The 18,175-nt window shown below is 54.1% G+C and overlaps 1 protein-coding gene across 1 annotated transcript in view; it reads left to right on the forward strand.

The window, feature by feature from the left end:
* The window catches only part of ZAN (zonadhesin), a 30,767-nt gene extending 13,586 nt beyond the window's left edge, over positions 1-17,181 (forward strand). The window contains exons 15-37 of the mRNA XM_039324856.1: positions 14-194; positions 674-788; positions 1,525-1,619; positions 2,796-2,972; positions 4,149-4,354; positions 4,998-5,142; positions 5,235-5,479; positions 5,678-5,842; positions 6,188-6,315; positions 7,088-7,359; positions 9,095-9,303; positions 9,587-9,728; positions 9,821-10,071; positions 10,224-10,353; positions 11,694-11,892; positions 12,772-12,933; positions 13,025-13,155; positions 13,614-13,813; positions 14,538-14,676; positions 14,808-15,017; positions 15,116-15,224; positions 16,743-16,795; positions 16,884-17,181. Coding sequence (XP_039180790.1) covers positions 14-194; positions 674-788; positions 1,525-1,619; positions 2,796-2,972; positions 4,149-4,354; positions 4,998-5,142; positions 5,235-5,479; positions 5,678-5,842; positions 6,188-6,315; positions 7,088-7,359; positions 9,095-9,303; positions 9,587-9,728; positions 9,821-10,071; positions 10,224-10,353; positions 11,694-11,892; positions 12,772-12,933; positions 13,025-13,155; positions 13,614-13,813; positions 14,538-14,676; positions 14,808-15,017; positions 15,116-15,224; positions 16,743-16,795; positions 16,884-16,900 — 3,681 coding nt within the window. The 3' untranslated portion in view covers positions 16,901-17,181. The remainder of the gene's footprint in view (positions 1-13; positions 195-673; positions 789-1,524; positions 1,620-2,795; positions 2,973-4,148; positions 4,355-4,997; positions 5,143-5,234; positions 5,480-5,677; positions 5,843-6,187; positions 6,316-7,087; positions 7,360-9,094; positions 9,304-9,586; positions 9,729-9,820; positions 10,072-10,223; positions 10,354-11,693; positions 11,893-12,771; positions 12,934-13,024; positions 13,156-13,613; positions 13,814-14,537; positions 14,677-14,807; positions 15,018-15,115; positions 15,225-16,742; positions 16,796-16,883) is intronic.
* The last annotated feature ends 994 nt before the right edge of the window (positions 17,182-18,175 follow it).

Genomic DNA, 18,175 nt, shown 5'->3' on the forward strand with positions numbered 1-18,175 from the left:
CTCTACCCTACAGGTGGACGGAAAGCGAGTTACCTTGCCTGTCTCCGTGGTCGGGGGTCAAGTGTCCGTACGCCTGAGTGGCACTTTCGTTCGGGTCCAAACGGATTTCGGCCTCTCGGTGAGATTTGATGGGAACCACCACGCGGAGGTCTCCGTCCCGTCGTCCTATTTTGGGAAGCTGTGCGGCCTTTGTGGTAAGGAGTCAGACTGGTCACTTTCTCCCCGGGCTGGGAAGACAGTCGGGCAGAGGTCCCCAACCTTTTGGGCACCAGGGACCGGTTACGTGGAGAGAGGTTTTCCCACGGACCGGAGGGCGCATGGTTTTGTGTGCTGCCTGCATCCCGCGGATGAGGCTTTGCTTGTTTGTGCGGCCCGGTTGCTGGCATGCCACGGTCCGGTGCCAGTCCACGGATCAGGGATTGGGGACCCCTGCTCTAGTGATCCCAGAACTATCCTGGAAAAAAAATGACATGGCCATTTTTCACACTTACGATCTTTGTAGCACCCCCACAATCATGTAATTAAAATCCAGATGCTTGGCCACTGCTTCATATGAATGTCTCCCTTAACGACAAAAATTTTGAGCTCAATTGTGGTTGTAACCCAAGGACTCTCTTTGTACATGTGTGAAACATGAGTGCCTCCTCCCAACCCTTCCCTCCTCCTTTTTCAGGCAACTTTAACGGACAAGCCGGGGATGACAATCTTATGCCCAATGGTACCTCCGCGGGGACCGATGACAACCAGCTGGGGAAGAGCTGGCTGGTGCCCAATATTGGTGATGCCAGGTGAGTCTTACACCCCCCCCCCCAGTCTGAAAACCTGGAATCTTCCTCAGCAAGAAATTTCGGATAGGAGACTTTCCCCCTAATCATTTCTGAACTGGGCCAGCTGAGATTCCTAAAAAATGTTTTTACATAATTTAATGTCAAGATTTGAAAGAGGGCAACCATGAGCACAATGTTTTTTTTCTCCCTTAAAACCCCCCCATTGTCTAAAACAGGGGTCTTGCAAAATTGGCAACTTTTTAAGACTTGTGGACTTCAACTCCCAGAATTCCCCAGCCAGCCGTGCCTGGGTTTTTTTTTCACCTATCCCTTAAAGTGGAGAGATTGGAGAGGAAGGGATTATAAGAGAGTAAGCACAAGTCTAAAAGTTGCACGTTTGGAGACCCCTGATCTAAAGCAGCGTTGTTCAAACTTGGCAACTTTTAAGGGCTGGCCAGGGAATCCTGGGAGTTGAAGTCCAACCATCTTAAAAGTTGCCAAGTTTGAAAAACATCATCAAAAACAAGGAGGTCCCTGAAACCTCCATTATGAAAGTTCTAACTGAAGCAAACACTTTTGAGTGGGGAGGCTTAGATCAAGCAAGGGCTGGAGAAACTGCCCAATGGTTGGATCCCAGCTTCCTTCCTCCCTCCCTTCCCCCCAGCCTGGTCATGGGAGGTGTCATCCAGCACATCTGGAGGACACCCGTGTTGAAGAAGGCTGCCCTTTTGGTGACTTTTACGGTGTTCATTTGCAGCTGCACCGACTCAAAAGATCCTGAAGAATGCAATCCAGACATTGCAGCCGAAGCTCAGGGACCCACCAGCTGTGGGATTCTTACAGATCCCAAAGGTGAGATTGGGGCTCTCTGGGACTTTTTAGGAGGGGAGTTACAGAATAACAGCATAACTGAACTGGAAGGGACTGTGGAGGTTCTCCTGCTCTAGCGAGGGCTGGACTAGAAGACCTCCAAGGTCCCTTCCAGCATCTATTCTATTCTATTCTATTCTATTCTATTTCTATTCTATTTCTATTCTATTCTATTCTATTCTTCCATCCCATATTCCATTCCATCCCATATTCTATTCCATCCCATATTCTATTCTATTCTAATTCTATTCTATATTATTATTCTATTTTATTCTATTCTATATTTTATTATTCTATTCTATTCTAATTCTATTATATCATTATTATTCTATTCTATTCTATTTTATATTTTATTATTCTATTCTATTATATCATTATTATTCTATTCTATTCTATTCTATTAATTCTATTCTATTCTATATTTTATTATTCTATTCTATTCTATTCTATTCTATCATTATTATTCTATTCTATTTTCTATTCTATATTTTATTATTCTATTCTATTCTATTCTATTCTATTCTATTCTTCCATCCCATATTCCATTCCATCCCATATTCTATTCCATCCCATATTCTATTCTATTCTAATTCTATTCTATATTATTATTCTATTTTATTCTATTCTATATTTTATTATTCTATTCTATTCTAATTCTATTATATCATTATTATTCTATTCTATTCTGTATTTTATTATTCTATTCTAATTCTATTATATCATTATTATTCTATTCTATTCTATTAATTCTATTCTATTCTATATTTTATTATTCTATTCTATTCTATCATTATTATTCTATTCTATTTTCTATTCTATATTTTATTATTCTATTCTATTCTATTCTATTCTATTCTATTCTATTCTATTCTATTCTATTCTATTCTATTCTATTCTATTCTATTCTATTCTATTCTATTCTTCCATCTCATATTCCATTCCATCCCATATTCTCTTCTCTTCTATTCTAATCTAATTCTGTTCTATTCTATTCTATTCTATTCTAGCCCTCCTTTTCATTATATTAGACCTACCCAATTCCTATTTTCAAGTTCCTAGTCCCTTTGGAAACCCAAACGTCTGGTTGTCTAGGAGCTTGTGGGTCTCCATCCATCCCTGGGGGTTGATTGTGAACCCAGCTTGCTTTTTTCCCCATAGGTCCGTTCGCTCCGTGCCATGGCAAGGTGGCCCCCGAGGGGGCATTTGAGAACTGCTTCTACGACCTGTGTGAAACCGATGGAGATGCAGGGATGCTGTGCTTTGCCCTACAGGCCTATGCCGACCGCTGTGCCCAAGCCGGGGTCACCATCGTCTGGAGAAACAGCACTTTCTGCCGTAAATATATTCCCCGTGTTGAAAGACTGGCCTGTGGTGGGATTCCTGGGGCAGCTTGCAGATAACGGATGCAGGAAGTAGCAATAAAAGATAAACACACAGGGGTCAATTTAGGTCAGGGGTCTTCAAACTTGGCTCCTTTAAGACTTGTCGACTTCAACTTCCAGAATTCCTCAGCCAGCCATTTTTTTTTCACCTATCCCTTAAAGCGGAGAGATTGGAGAGAAAGGGATTATAAGAGAGTAAGCAGGGCCACAATGTTTATGCTGGCTAGGGAATTCTGGGAGTTGGAAGTCCACCAGTCTTAAAATTGCCAAGGTTGAAGGCCCCTGCCCTATTCCACGTCCTCCCCTGTCCCAACTCCCTTCTCCAAGAAAGGGGCTGGCTGAGGAATTCTGGGAGTTGAAGTCCACAAGTCTTAAAATGGCCAAGTTTGAAGATTCCTGGTTTAGGTGCTGAATTTGGACCAGAGAGAACATGGATTCAGAGAGAATTGTGCATTTTCCAAACGCTGCCCACAAATGAGAAAATTCAAGTGTGTAAATTTTACACGAAATCTTTTCGGTGGAACCAATTAGTTTCCTTTGCTAATTTCCGCAAGAAATCCAAACAGTGACGTTGTCCAGGGATTGAACGGAGTAACCTCTGTATTGCTCTTCCTTCTTCTTTCCTGGTTTATTGTGGGTTGTGTTTATCTATTTGCACCAGCAGAACCGACAATAGCATCTGCCTGCTTGGAGTGGGAAGGCCAAACGGTAGCAAAGACTTTAAGGGCTTTTGTGCCTTTAATTAAAGAGTTCCGCCTTGTAGGTACAGTGAGCAAAAAGCCTCATGTTGCAGGACGAATGGAAGATGAATCGGGGATTACCATCTTTTGCTGAAACAATCCTGGATGAAGAATGGGTTCTAAAGCGCTCTCTCTTTTCTCTCCCTCCCTCTGTCGTTTTCTTTTTCTCTCTTCCTCTCTTTCTCTCTTTCTCTCTCCCACTTTCTCTCCCTCCTTTTCTCTCCTCTTTCTCTTTCTTTATCTCTTGCTTTCTCTTCCTCTCTTCTTCTCTCCCTCTCTTTCTCTCTCTCTCCCTTTCTCTCTTCCTCTCTTTTTCTCTTTCTCTCTCCCTCTCCCTCTCTCTTTCTCTCTCCCTCCCTCTCTCTCTCTTTCTATTTCTCCCTCCCCAGCCCTAAGCTGTCCTCCCGGGAGCTCCTACAGCTCCTGTGGTCCAGCCTGCCCGGCCACCTGCACGGATGCAGCACCCAGGGACAGCTGCCCTGCTCTGCCCTGCGTGGAGGGCTGCGTGTGTGACCAGGGCTTCGTCCTCAGCGGAGACCAGTGTGTCCCTCTTGACCAGTGTGGCTGCACAGATGCCGACGGGCACTACCATGTGGTGAGAAGGACCCGGCTGAGCCCGCAAAGGGCGTTCAGCCTCTCGTCTCTCGTCTCCTGGGCTGGAAACTGGCCCACGGGCAGTCCTCGGCTTACGACAGTTCATTAAGTGACCACTCCAAGATACAACATTTAAAAAAAGCGACTTGTGATTTTTTTCCCCCACACAACGGCTGCAGCCTCCCCACGGTCACGTGATTAAAATTTGGACGCCTGGCGACCGGTTCATATTTACGTCCCGGGGGAGGGGGGTCACGCGATCCCCTTTTGCGCCTTTCTGACAAGCGAAGCCAATGGGAGAGTCCAGGTTCACTTAACGACTGCGTTCTTAACTTAAAACCACTGCATTGTTTCACTTAACAACCGTGCTGTAAAACGGGGCAAAACTCAGACTCGCTTAGTGACGGAAATTGTGGTCATAAGTCAAGGTCTGCCTGTAGGACAAAGTCAGGCGCTGGGCACCTTTGAGTCTTTGGGGGGGGTCTTCCTTCCTCTGCACGGCACATGCCGGTGGGCGAGCAACAGCGGGAGGGGCTAGTGCCCCAAAGGGCTGCCAGGAGACCTGGAGCCAGAGGGGGGGGAGATTTGGGGAGGCAAACCCTGACCAGTCCCACCTCAACGCCCCCCCCCCGTTTCATCCGCAGGTTGGGGAGAGCTGGATGGGGGACCTGAACTGCACCCAGCGATGCTCTTGCGCTGCTGGCGACAATATCACCTGCGAGGGGTGGAGCTGCTCCCCGGTCCAGGAGTGCCGGCCCGTGGACGGCCTGCTGGGCTGCCAAGACACAGGTGAGGCCTCTCCCCCTGCGGCCAGTGGCCTCTCTGGGACCCCTGCCGGCCGCAGAACGGAGCCCCACTCTGCCCCTGCTCTTCTCTCTCAGGAGTAGCCACCTGCCACGTGGCTGGAGACCCCCACTACTACACCTTTGACCTCAAGATGGTCTCCTTCATGGGCACCTGCACCTACACCCTGGTGGCCCTGTGCCAGCAGGACCCTCGCCTGCCGTTCTTCAATATCACGGCCAAGAACGAGGAGCGAGGCCAGCCAGAGGCCTCCTACTTGCGCCATGTGACGGTCTATGTACAGGGAGTCACCATCACGCTGCAGAAGAGCCGGCGCGTGCTGGTGAGGGTCCCGGCTGAGTGGGAGAGGAGGCGGGAGGGCAGGAGCATTGGTCTCGGAGTCCCCCCCAGCCGTGGTGGCAAGACAGCACCTCCCTAGGATGGGAGCCACGTCGTCTGGGGACCGTCTTGGGCTGTGGTCCCTCCAGAAAGGGAGGATCAGAAAATGGAGACCAGGTCACGCTCTCTCGTTTGACCCCAGATCGATGGCCAGCGTGTGCGAGTACCTGCGGAAGGCCGCATCCCGGGGGTCTCCATTGTCCCCAGGGGCATCTACGTAGTCATAGAGACGAACTTTGGGCTGGTGGTGAAGTTTGATGGGAACCATCACCTGGAGATTCAGCTGCCGGGGACATATTTCGGGAAGGTAAGTCCCTGACCTGCCCACCGGGATTTTTTAGGCTTTGGACCGCACGGCGGGCCCGGACTGCTTCATGTAAGCCTGCATTTGATTGCTGCACTCATTTTCCCGACTTTCTAAAGCAGGGTTTTCAAACTTGGCCCTTTGATGACTTGTGGACTTCAACTCCCAGAATTCCTCAGCCAGGCACGCGTGCCTGGCTGAGGAATTCTGGGAGTTGAAGTCCACAAGTCATCAAAGGGCCAAGTTTGAAGACCCCTGCCTTTATCCAAGGCACTCGTAGCTCACTGAAAATGTTAGTCAGAGGGCCTCCTGTCTCCCGCGCCCATCACATCCATCTTCCCCTCCCAGGTTTGTGGCATGTGTGGCAACTACAACAACCAGAGCACAGACGACTATCTGATGCCAAATGGACATTTGGCGGTCAACGACAGCCAGTTTGGGAACAGCTGGAAAGCACCCGGTGATGCCGACGCAGGGTAAGCTGTTGGGGGAAGAGTGGGCAGCAAACGAAGCGACAGGAAGCTTATAACTAACGTTGCAAAGGATCTTTGCAGCATAGAACACTTGTCTGTAAAGCAGTGGTTCTCAACCTGTGGGTTGGGACCCCATTTGGGGTCGAACGACCATTTCACGGGGGTCGCAAACAACGCAGTCCGCCATTTTTCCCCCCTTTTCCTTAGCTTTGCTACTCCTTTATTCTATTGGCTTTTGAAAGCCAATAGAATAGACTCTCTTGAATAGAGTCTAATTCTATTGGCTTTCAAAAGCCAATAGGAATTGTCCAGGCTGTCTCTGCCCTGCTGAGCCCGCCAAAAGTCCCATTCTGCAAACGGTGCTGCACCAGTTGAGTAGTCCTCCACTTACGACTGGTTGAGTAATCCTCGACTTACGACTGGTTGGGGGTCGTAGCATTAAAAAGGTTGAGAACTACTGCCGTAAATAGAGTGTTTTTCTTGTTTGAAATGGTATAAGGTCTCCTGCTTGAGCAGGGGGCTGGACTAGAAGACCTTCAAGGTCCCTTCCAACTCTTGTTGTTATCCTTCCTTCCTTCCTTCCTTCCTTCCTTCCTTCCTTCCTTCCTTCCTTCCTGATTGGACAGCCCCTTGTCTGAGATGATACAAGGTCTCCAGCTTGAGTAGGGGCTGGACTAGAAGACCTCCAAGGTCCCTTCCAGCTCTATCCTAATGGATTGTTATTCCTCCTAAAGTATCACGGCCTCTTTTTCCCTTTCCTCCTTCCCACCAACAGCTGCCAGCCAGACAATCGTCCGGACTCGGAATCCAGCTGCTCCCGCCAGGAACTGGAGCGCCTGGGCGCCTTGTGCATGGAGATCATGGCGCCCAAGTACCAGGCCTGCCACTCCCTCATCGACCCCAAGCTCTTCTTCCAGAACTGCCTTTACGACATGTGCCAGTACCAGGGCATGGCCTCCGTCCTCTGCGACAACATCCAGGCCTACGTGGAGGCCTGCAGGAGCCACGGCGTGGCCGGCATCTCCTGGAGGAACAGCACGTTCTGCCGTAAGCGCCTCAGGGGACAGCAGGCGGGGGCCCAGAGGGCCACACATACAAAAACCCACAACAAGTGACGCAAGAGACTAGTCCAGGGCTAGGCCACCTTGGCTCTTTTATGACTTGTGGACCAACTCCCAGAATTCCTCAGCCAGCATGAGGGAACTATGAGCCACTTATGACTCGTGGACTTCAACTCCCAGAATTCCTGAGCCAGCATGGGGAAACTATGGCCCCTTCACAAGTGGTGGACTTCAACTCCCAGAATTCTTCAGCCAGCGCGGGGGGGGGGGGGAACTATGGCTCCCTTGATGACTTCTGGACTTCAAGTCCCAGAATTCCTGAGCCAGCATGAGGGAACTGTAGCCCCTTCATGACTGGTGGACTTCAATTCCCAGAATTCCTCAGCTAGCGTGAGGAAAATATGACCCTTTGATGACTTGTGGACTTCAATTCCCAGAAGTCCTCAGGCAGCGTGAGGGAACTATGACCCTTTGATGGCTTGTGGACTTCAACTCCCAGAATTCCTTAGCCAGCGTGAGGGAACTATGGCCCCTTCATGACTGGTGGACTTCAACTCCCAGAATTCCTGAGCCAGCCTGGCTCAGCTTGGAAACCTCTCCCTTTCCCCTCAGCATGGCTGGCTCAGGAATTCTGGGAGTTGAAGTCCACCAGTCATAAAAGAGCCAAGGATGTGCAGCAGGCACCTCACGAAGGAACTTCTGCCTCTTTGGGTCCATCTTCTCCCACAATGCCCCAGCATCCCCACCCTTGTCACTTTGTGGTCTTCCAGCCCTGTTGTGTGACTTTCCACCTAGGTTTTTCATACAGGTGGTCCTCCACTTACAACAGCCCATTTAGTGACCGTTCGGAGTTACAACGGCACCGGAAAATGTGACTTAGGGCTGTTTTTCACACCCTCGTCGCAGCCTCCCCGTGGTCACACGATCAAAATTCAGACGCTCGGCAACTGACTCATATTTATGACGGTTGTAGAGCCCTGGGAGGTTATGTGATCCCATTTTGCGACCTTCTGACAAGCAAAGTCAATGGGGAAGCCGGATTCACTTAACGACCGTGTGGCTGGCTTCACAGATGCAGCATTTCGCTTACCATGACGAGAAAAGTCATAAAATGAGGCAAACGTCACTTAACAAATGTTTAACCTAGCAACATAAATTTTGGGCTCCATTGTGGTCGTAACTCGAAGCATAGCTGTCCTTGTGTTGTAGTGGCTATTACAGGTAGTCCTCGATTTACGATGATTTGTTTAGTGACCGTTCAGAGTTACAACAGCCCTGAAAAGAGTGACTTACGAGCGTTTTTCACACTTACACTCGTCCCAGCGTGTGACCAAAATCGGGGTGCTTGACAATGCTTGACAGTTGTTGTGTCAAGTTTGGGCTCCATTGTGTCGTAAATTGAGGACTACCTTTATTGGTGCCATCAGATTAGTGTAAAAGCACCCCCACACACACACACACAGACAGAAGCAGCACGTAGTTTACTAGAAATATCTTCCTGGTCTAAAACAGGGGTAGGCAACCTCGGCTCTTTTATGACTCATGGACTTCAGCTCCCAGAATTCCTGAGTCAGCATGGGTGACTCAGGAATTCTGGGAGTTGAAGTCCATGAGTCATAAAAGAGCTGAGGTTGCCTACTCCTGGTCTAAAACAAAGGGAGTTTCCGAAATTCTGTTTCCAAAAACAATTATTGCTTTTTCTGTGCTTCCGCCTGGCGCAGCTCTTCCTTGCCCTCCGGACAGCCACTTCTCCGAGTGCGCCTCTCCGTGCCCAGCCACCTGCTCCAACCTCTACGCCCCTGCCAGCTGCCACTACCCCACGCCCTGCGTGGAGGGCTGCGCCTGCGACCGGGGCTACGTGCTCAGCGACCTCACGTGTGTCCCCATGCGGGAGTGTGGGTGTCGGGACCATCAGCAGGAGTACCACAATGTAAGTGGGGGAGGAAGGTTGCGTGGACTCCCGCTTGAGGTGGGCAGTGCCCCCCTCGGGCACCCAGAGCCGAAGCTGGCACCACTTAGCCTGTGACGCCCACGATCCGAGTAGCCCGCAGAATCTCTTCCCTCGGTTCCTCCCAGGATCTTTGAGGGGGGTCTGTCCAGTGGAGATCGCCTGGTGGTCTTCCATCCGGGCGCCCACAAGGGTATCTTCTGAAATTGGTGGGGGGGGCAGCTGAGCGCGGCGTCGAGCCTCACCCACTGCGCTTCCTTTGCAGAATGGAGACACCTGGGTGACGAGCGGCTGCCAACAACGCTGCATCTGCCTGGGCGGGCAAATTCAGTGCCAGCCTTTCAGCTGCCCGACGGGGTCCCTGTGCAGCACCAGCACCGAGGGCCTGCACTACTGTCGGCCCACCAGTGAGTCCGCGGGGCGCCCAGGGCTATGGGGTAGGGGTCCCCACCTGGCTCTGCCCCCCTCCCCGATTTCACCAACTCCCTTTCTCTGGCAGCCTTCCACCAGTGTGTGATCTCGGGGGACCCGCACTACCGCACCTTCGACAACTTCGTCCACCACTTCCAAGGGCGCTGCACGTACACCCTGACTCAGACGCTGGGGCGACTCCCCGAAGGGCTGGAGCCCGTCTCCGTGGCGGGCCGGAACCACCGCCGGTCCATCCTCCACCGCGTCTCCTTCCTGCGCGAGCTTTACGTGGAGGTGCTGGGCTTCCAGATCACCCTCATGCAGGGGCGCAAGATGGCGGTAAGTGGCTAGGAGGACCCCCCCCCAGGCGGTGCTTCACATGGCTCCATGTGAACAAACTGCCGGAGGGGCTGCTTTGGGGGCGGGGGTCCTTTCACCTTTGCCCCCCCCGACTGCCGCCCCCAGTGACGGCTCTCCCCCCTTGGTTCCAGGTCAACGGTGTGAGGGTCACTCCTCCCTACTCCCCCACGGAGGGGCTCCAGATCACCCAGAGGGGCCGCAGGTTGATTGTCCAGACCAATTTCGGCTTCTCGCTCTCGTATGATGGCCAAAACGGTGCCGGTCAGTATTATCTGGGGAGGGAGGGGGCAGGAGGAGGAGGGGTGGGACGTGAACGTCTCCTGCTGACTGGGCCTTGGCCTCCGCCCTCGGACCACGGTTCCTGGCCAGGAAGAGCCCTCTTGTGGGGAAGGGACCGTTCAAGGGCAGGGAGGGTGTGGGTTAGGGTGCAAAGAGAGGGGGTGGGCTGCCCCCCCCACACCCTGAAATAGCTCAGACTCCTTTGCTCACCCATCTGGTGAGCGGCATCCAGAGGAGACTGGAAACCAACAGCCTGAGGAGTGAGGGGTCTCGTCCCCCTGGCCCAGCCGAGGGGCTTGAGTATCACTGCGGGGGCCGGGTGCAAAGCAGAAAAGGGGGAGGGGGGCCTCCCCAGATGGAGCACCAGGTATTCACAAGGTGGGCATCCTCTTTGGCACCCCTGGGAAGGCAGGCAAGGGAGGTGCCCTCCTTAGGTAGAGCTCAACATAACCCATCATCCACGCCCCTTCTAGAGGGTTGACACAAGACCCTCCGCTGGTCTTTCGGGGTCCCCAGAGGGCATCTGAACCTCAGGGGCAGCTACAGCAGCCCTGACCTCAAGCACAGGCGGTCCTCGGCTTACGACCACAATTGAAGCCAAAATTTGTGTTGGTAAGCAAGACAGTCGTTAAGTGAGTTTTGCCCCATTTTATGACTTCTATGGATGGCCACAAAAGGGAGTCAACCTGATCCCGAGACTCTGCAGCTGTCGTAAATATGAGTCAGTTGCCAAGCGTCTGAATTTTGGTCACGGGACCACAACGGTCATAAGCGTGGAAAACAGTCATGTCCTTTTTTTCAGTGCTGTTGTAACGTCAAACGGTCATTAAATGAATTGTTAAGTGGAGGATTAACTTTAGGGCAGGGCTCTCCAACTTTGGCCCCTTTAAGACTGGTGGACTTCAACTCCCAGAATTCCCCAGCCAGCCATGCCTGGTGTTTTTTTCACCTATCCCTTAAAGCGGAGAGATTGGAGAGGAAGGGATTATAAGAGAGTAAGCAGCGCCACAAGGAGTATGCTGGCTGGGGAATTCTGGGAGTTGAAGTCCACCAGTCTTAAAGTTGCCAAGGTTGGAGACCCCTCCTTATTTTACATCCTCACCTATCCCTTAAAGCAGAGAGATTGGAGAGAAAGGGATTACAAGAGAGTAAGCAGGGCCACAACGAGTATGCTGGCTGGGGAATTCTGGGAGTTGAAGTCCACGAGTCTTAAAGATGCCAAGGTTGGAGACCCCTGCTCTAGCGCACTAAGGGTGATGGGGTGACCCACCCAGAGCCCAGGGGGCTGAGACGAGGGTCCCTCTTTCTCTCTTCGTCCTCAGAGATTGTCCTGCCCAGCACCTACCAGAAGCGGGTTGGCGGCCTCTGCGGGAACTACGATGGCCGTCGCAATAATGAGTACATGAAGCCGGACGGGACCCTGGCCCGGACCCTCAATGCCTTTGGCAACAGCTGGCAGGTCTCAGTCAAGAACAAGGAGCTGGACGGAGGGAGCGGAAAATTCAGCCCTGGCAGAGTCAGGTCAGCTGGGGGGCACCGTGGAAGGCATGAAGGGAGGGTCCCGGGAGGGAGGAGGGAGGGTACTGGGCCCCCAGGAATAATCAAGCAAGGATGGAAGTTTTTAAGAAGAGACTGGACAGCCCTTTGTCTGAAATAGGATAGGGTTTCCTGCCTGAGCAGGGGGTTGGACTAGATGACCTCCAAGGTCCCTTCCAACTTTACTTTACCACTACTACAATCAATCAATCAATCAGTCTAGGAAGACAGGACAAGAAGCAATGGATGGAAAAATTATGAAGGAGAGAAGCAACCTGGAATTAAGGAGAAACTTCCTAACAGTGAGGAGAATTAACCAGTGGAACAGCTGGCCATCAGAAATTGTGGGCACTCCATCACTGGAGGTTTTTAAGAAGAGACTGGACAGTCACTTGTCTGAGATGGTATAGGGTCTCCTGCTTGAGCAGGGGGCTGGACTAGAAGACCTGCAAGGTCCCCTCCAGCTCTATTTTCTGATTGATTGATTCATTCATTCATTCATTCATTCATTCATTCATTCATTCATTCATTGAAGGCAGGACAAGAAACAATGGATGGGAACTAATCAAGGAGAGAAGCAACCTGGCATTTAGGAGAAACTTCCTAACAGTGAGGATTATTAACCAGTGGAACAGCTGGCCACCAGAAGTTGTGGGTGCTCCATCCCTGGAGGCCTTTAAAAAAAAAAAGAGACTGGACAGCCGCCTGTCTCAAGGGTCTCCTCCTTGAGCAGGGGGCTGGACTGGAAGACCTCCAAGGTCCCCTCCATCGACCTTGCTGGTTTGAGCACCCCAAAGGGCTGTGGCTCTGGCTTGGCTGCCGGCCCCGGGTGCGAATCCTGAAGCAGCCCCTCTTTCCCCAAAGGCGTCAGGAACCGGACGAAGAGCCCGAATCGGGCTTCGAGATGGACTGCACCCCAGGACAGCTGGCCGTCGTCAACGGGACCAAGGCCTGCGGGGTGCTGTCGGACCCCGCTGGCCCCTTCTCGGCCTGCCACGCCGCGGTGTCCCCTGCACCTTTCCAAGAGTGAGTGTGCAAGCGGGGTGGGGGGTCCCGGGGCGAGGCCAAAGGACCCTCCCCCCGGCTGTGTCTAACGGCTTCCCCCGTGGGCTTCCAGGGGCTGCGTCTACGACCTGTGTGCCTTGTTTAACGACACGGAGCTGCTGTGCCAGGCTCTGGAGGCCTATGCCCAGCTATGCCAGGAGGAGAAGGTGGACCTGGGGCGCTGGAGGCAGGACACCGGCTGCCGTGAGTACCCCGGGCCCTGCCTGGCATAAATAGAGGGGGGGGTCCTCCAAAGCGGGCTCGCGCCATCTCCCCTGCCTCTCCAAAGGAGCTAGACTAAAAGCTAGAGCGTCCTCGTTTTACGTCCACTCACCTGTAGCCCCAGGGAGGTCCGCCTGACTCAGATTCTGCGTTCCGACGGTCTTTCTGCAGGCAGGTCAACGTGCTTCGGGCCCTTTGCTCAAACCCATGGCCATAAGCAACCCCGCCCTCACTTAACGACCGCCACTGATTCTCTTAACGACCACCACTGCAAAAAAAAAAAGATCATGAAATAGGGTGGGTCGGGTGGCAGGCCCGTTTTACGACATGGGCAGGCCCCGTTTACGGTCCGGTCAGCAGGGCCCTTTGGGGAAGGGGCTGCCTGCGAGGCATAATTTGGGAGTCCAATGGCAGAGCTCTCTCTCTCCCCCCCCCCACAGCGATGGCGTGCCCGGCCCACACCAACTACCAGCCCTGCATGACCGCCTGCCCGGCCAGCTGTGCCAACATGGCTGCCCCGTCCAGCTGCGAGGCCCCTTGCGTGGAGGGCTGTGCCAGCGCCCCCGGCTACGTCCTCAGCGGGCTGGTCAACGTCCCCTACGACCAGTGTGGCTGCTTAAGCCATGGGCAGTATTACCAGGTGGGAGCTTCCGTCCTCTTCCCTTCTTTCTTTCTTTTTCTCTTTCTTTCTTTCTTTCTTTCTCTTTCTTTCTCCTGTCTTCCTTCCATCCTTCCTCTTCTTTCGTTCCATTATTCCCCCCTTTACTTCCTGCTTTCCTTTCTTCCTTTCCTCTTGTCTTCCTTCCTTCCTTTCTTCCTTCCTTCCTTTTCCTTCCTTCCCCCTTTTCCTTCTTCTGTGCCTTCCTGCCTTCTTCACTCCTTCCTTTCTTCTTTCTCCTTCCTTCCTAACTTTCTTCCATCTTCCTTCCTTCTGTCTTCCTTCCTTCCTTCCTTCCTTCCTTCCTTCCTTCCTTCCTATGTGGGGCTGGGGAAAACAAGCAATCAGACTCCTTCTATCACCTTCTCAAATTTCTGAATAAACCTGGAGCTGATCTTGAGTCCATCAATCCAGCGTTTCAGTTCCAGGGGCTGCCAAACTGGATTGAGAAACAGACATGGGGGGGGGCTGGTGAAGGGGGGGCGGTGGGCTTTAAGTGGGCATGGCCAAGCCTGACCCGTCCCCCGCCCACCGGCGTGGCTGTTTTGATGACTCCGAGAAAGAGCTGGGAGTTGTGGTGGGTGGCGAGTGGGCACGGCAGCCGCATCCTCGGGGCTGCCCAGGCTCTTCTGCCTTCCCCCCCCCCATGTGGGCATCTAGTGGGCAGAGGCTCTTCCCGCCCTGGCACCGACCCCCTTCTCCCCAGGTCAACGAGACCTTCATGACGGAGGACTGTTCCCAGCGATGCACCTGCCGCCCGGGGGCCCTCGTGGAGTGCTTGCCCACAGGCTGCCGCCCAGGGGAGGTTTGCGCCGTCTCCAACTACGCCCGCAACTGCTTCAAAGGTGGGCAGGGCCGGGAGGGCCCGGGGGGGGGGCGTTCTGCGCCCCGTGGCGGCAGACGGCCCCTCACCTCTGGGGCAGCCCGGTTGGTGCCGCCCGTTTGCGCCACGTTTCGCCCGTCTCTGCCCCCGCAGACGACGCCTGCCTCAGCAGCCCCTGCCAGAACGAGGGGACGTGCCAGGTCACCTCCGGGGGCTTCCTCTGCCTCTGCCTGGAGGGCTACGTAGGAAGCCTCTGCCAGGATTCCCCGCTGGAGAGCCCGACCCCAGCGCCCCCCGTCTCCAGCACCCCCGGCACCAGCACCACCCAGGCCCCGCCAGAGGTCAGCCTGACCACTGACCCAGGTAGGCAGACCCCTGCTCTGTTCCCTCCCCGGGCCTGGGGCTCTCCAGCCCCTCATGCCCTCCCCTGCTCCCCTTCTTCGCTCTTCTCCTCCCTCCAGGGGACCCCGGGGACCCCGACTTGCTGGCCATCCTGCTGGGCATCTTCATCCCCCTGGCCGTCATCCTGCTGGCCCTGATCATCTTCTGCGTCTGTCGGCAGCGGAATATGTAAGGAGGGGCCTCGGCCTGGCTGGCATTGAGCACCCCCAGAGGGACGGAGTTTGGGGGTGGGCTCCCCGATAGTGAGACGATGGTATCGTTTGTGAGGGTCGAACCTGCGGGAAGGAGAACTGTTTTAACACTAAAGGAGGATATTTGTATCGCAGGGTTGAAAGGAGGGTCCTCAGTGGTCTCTGAGCTGGGTGGGCTTCTTGCAAATGTTTTATGAACCAACTAGGTAACATACATGGAAGGGGTTATGGAGAGGAGGAAGGAGGAGGACTGTGGGGTCCTTGTGGGTCTCTGAGCTGGGTGGTTTTCTTGTAGACGTTTCATGACCCAACTAGGGGATATAATCAATGCTGGCCTTCTAAAGAGCAGTCAGGGAGATCAACCCCGACTGCTCTTTAGAAGGCCAGATCCTGAAGTTGAAACTCAAATACTTTGGCCGCCTAATGAGAAGGAAGGACTCCCTGGAGAAGGGCCTAATGCTGGGAAAGATGGAGGGCAAGAGAAGAAGGGGATGACGGAGAATGAGGTGGCTGGATGGAGTCCCTGAAGCAGTAGGTGTGAACTTAAATGGACTCCAGAAGATGGTAGAGGACAGGAAGACCTGGAGGAACGTTGTCCATGGGGTCGCGATGGGTCGGACACGACTTTGCAATTAACAACAACAACAGAAGGGAGGGGGTTTGGAAAGAGAGGAGGAGGAGGAGGAATGGGGGGCCCTTGGTCCTCTCTGAGCTTGGCTGTTTTCTTGTGGACATTTCATTACCCAAATATGCAACATTATCAGTGCTAGAAGGAATAACGTTTGTGGAGAGGAGGAGGAGGAGGAAGAGAAAAAAAAGCAGGACTGTGGGGTCCTGGGTGCTCTCTGAGCTTGTTTTCTTGCGGACGTTTCATGACCCAACTAGGTAACATCATCAGTGCTCTTGTCACCCAGTTTGGGTAGTGAAGCCTCTGCAAGGAAGCCGCCCAGCTCAGAGGGCACAAGGAGAGAAGTTTGGGGCTGGCCACCAGCTCAGCCCCCCCCCCCGTGAGCCGTCGGTGCTGCCCTGCCAGTGTGCTCCAGGGACCGACCCACACGCTGCCTCCCTTGTGCCCTCCAGCCAGCCTCGCCCATCCCACAGCAAGGCAGCCCCGAATGGGTCTGTTCTCTGCAGTTCCTGCCACCCGCACTGCACTCCCCCCCACCAGACCCCTCCTCTTCCTCGCCAGGCTTCTCCCGTTGCCGTAGGTCAAGGCCTGCCTGCCAAGGGTTGTGTTGGCCTCACAGGAGACCCACAATCAGCCGTCCAGGTGTGAGATGGCCCAGGAACTGAACCACAATGCAGCCCTCCTGTTTTAGCCTCAGACTAGCCTTGTCCTGGGCACTGCGAGGGATGCCACGGGTGCAGGAGAACCTCCAGGGGGGCACTAAGCAGGGCTGGGGTGGGTGGCCTTTGTGGTTGTGCTTCCTCCGCTTCCCGGAGGTGCTTCAGACCCCGATTCCCCCAGACTCATTTTGCCTTTGTGTCTATTCAGTGGGTACAAGATACAGCAGAAAGAAGATCGCGTCTCCATCATCTCGACCTCAGGTGAGCCCCCCCCCCGGGCACTGAGCAGCTGACACCCAGCCCACCTGGGCCGCTCTGATGGGTAACCTTCTGCCCTTTTGTCTTTCAGGCTTCGCTGGCTTGTGAGACCCAGGCCCACGGGAAGAGGCCCCCCTCGTCCACCTCAAGCAAAGACACCCCCCGGCCCCCCTAGTTTGTCAGGGCAGCTTGCCATAGGTCACAACAGGACTCTTTCTCACCCACCCACCCATCTCTGGAGCTGGCTTAATTGGGGGGACAATGAGAGGACCTCAACCCCAACTCTACCCACCAAGTTGCTTGACGGGCCTCATCTCTGCACCCCCAGGAGGGGAAGGACATCTGCAGGAACACAGAGGAAGGAGGGAAGGAAGGAAGGAAGGAAGGAAGGAAGGAAGGAAGGAAGGAAGGAAGGAAGGAAGGAAGGAAGGAAGGAAGGAAGGAAGGAAGGAAGGAAGGAAGGAAGGGGGAGGGGAGAGGAGGGGAGGGGAGGGGAAAGGAAGAACTACTTATCCAGACCACCTCTCTGAGAGCCCATATATATGAGAATTTGGAGATCCTATTCCATGGGGAGGGGCAGCTCTCCTGCAGGCCCCGCTGCACCCACAGTGAGGTTCAAAGAAAGACCCCCCCCCCAACCATTTGCCCTACCCCGCCAGGCTCAGGCCAGGAAGAAAATGCCCTGGTTGAGCTGCAGGCAGCCAAGTGGGGCAGGGAGCCAGGCCAGCTGGCCCCTGCCAGGAGCAAAGGGGGTGGGGGCAACCAGGGAGAGGAGGGGGGATTTAAATCCCAGATTTAATTTCCCAGCACAACCTGAACCCACCTGCAGGGGGAGCTCTAACACCAAAAGCCAAACACCCAGGTGAAGCAGGTGGATTGATTGTGATTGGCAGCTGCCGCGGCAGCCTCCCCCTTCGTGCTGGGCACCCCTTCCCACTGCCAAGGATGGCTAGCAGGCTCTTTGGGCCTTGCACCCAGGGCAGGAAGGGTTTGCCACCGTGAGGAGCTGCAGGTCCCCAGCCTCCCTCCCTCCCTGGGGCTGATCTGCCTCTTTTTCCATCAGGCCCAGAGCAAGCCAGCGACCGGTGTCTTTGCTCCAGATGCCCAAGAGACAGGGCAGCCTCGCCTGAGGAGCAGGTGCCAGGCTGCCCCTCGACAGCTGCTGCCAGCCCGGCCCCCAGGGAGCCCGCCTGGATTGGCCCCCGTTTGCACCGCTGTCAGGGAGGGGGTAGAGGGCCCCCTTGGCCACCCAGATATTCCCGTGCAGGCTCCCCTCTCCAGCCTGGAGATCTGCCCTCCTGGGACCGTCCTGGGGGCTCTTAGGGGGAGGGTCCCGTGACAGAGACTGGGACTCCCCTCTGTCTGCCAGCTGGGACTCAGATG

This window comes from Crotalus tigris, unplaced genomic scaffold (genome assembly GCF_016545835.1).
Source record: "Crotalus tigris isolate CLP2741 ecotype Arizona unplaced genomic scaffold, ASM1654583v1 scf7180000024309.744930, whole genome shotgun sequence".
Taxonomy (NCBI): domain Eukaryota; kingdom Metazoa; phylum Chordata; class Lepidosauria; order Squamata; family Viperidae; genus Crotalus; species Crotalus tigris.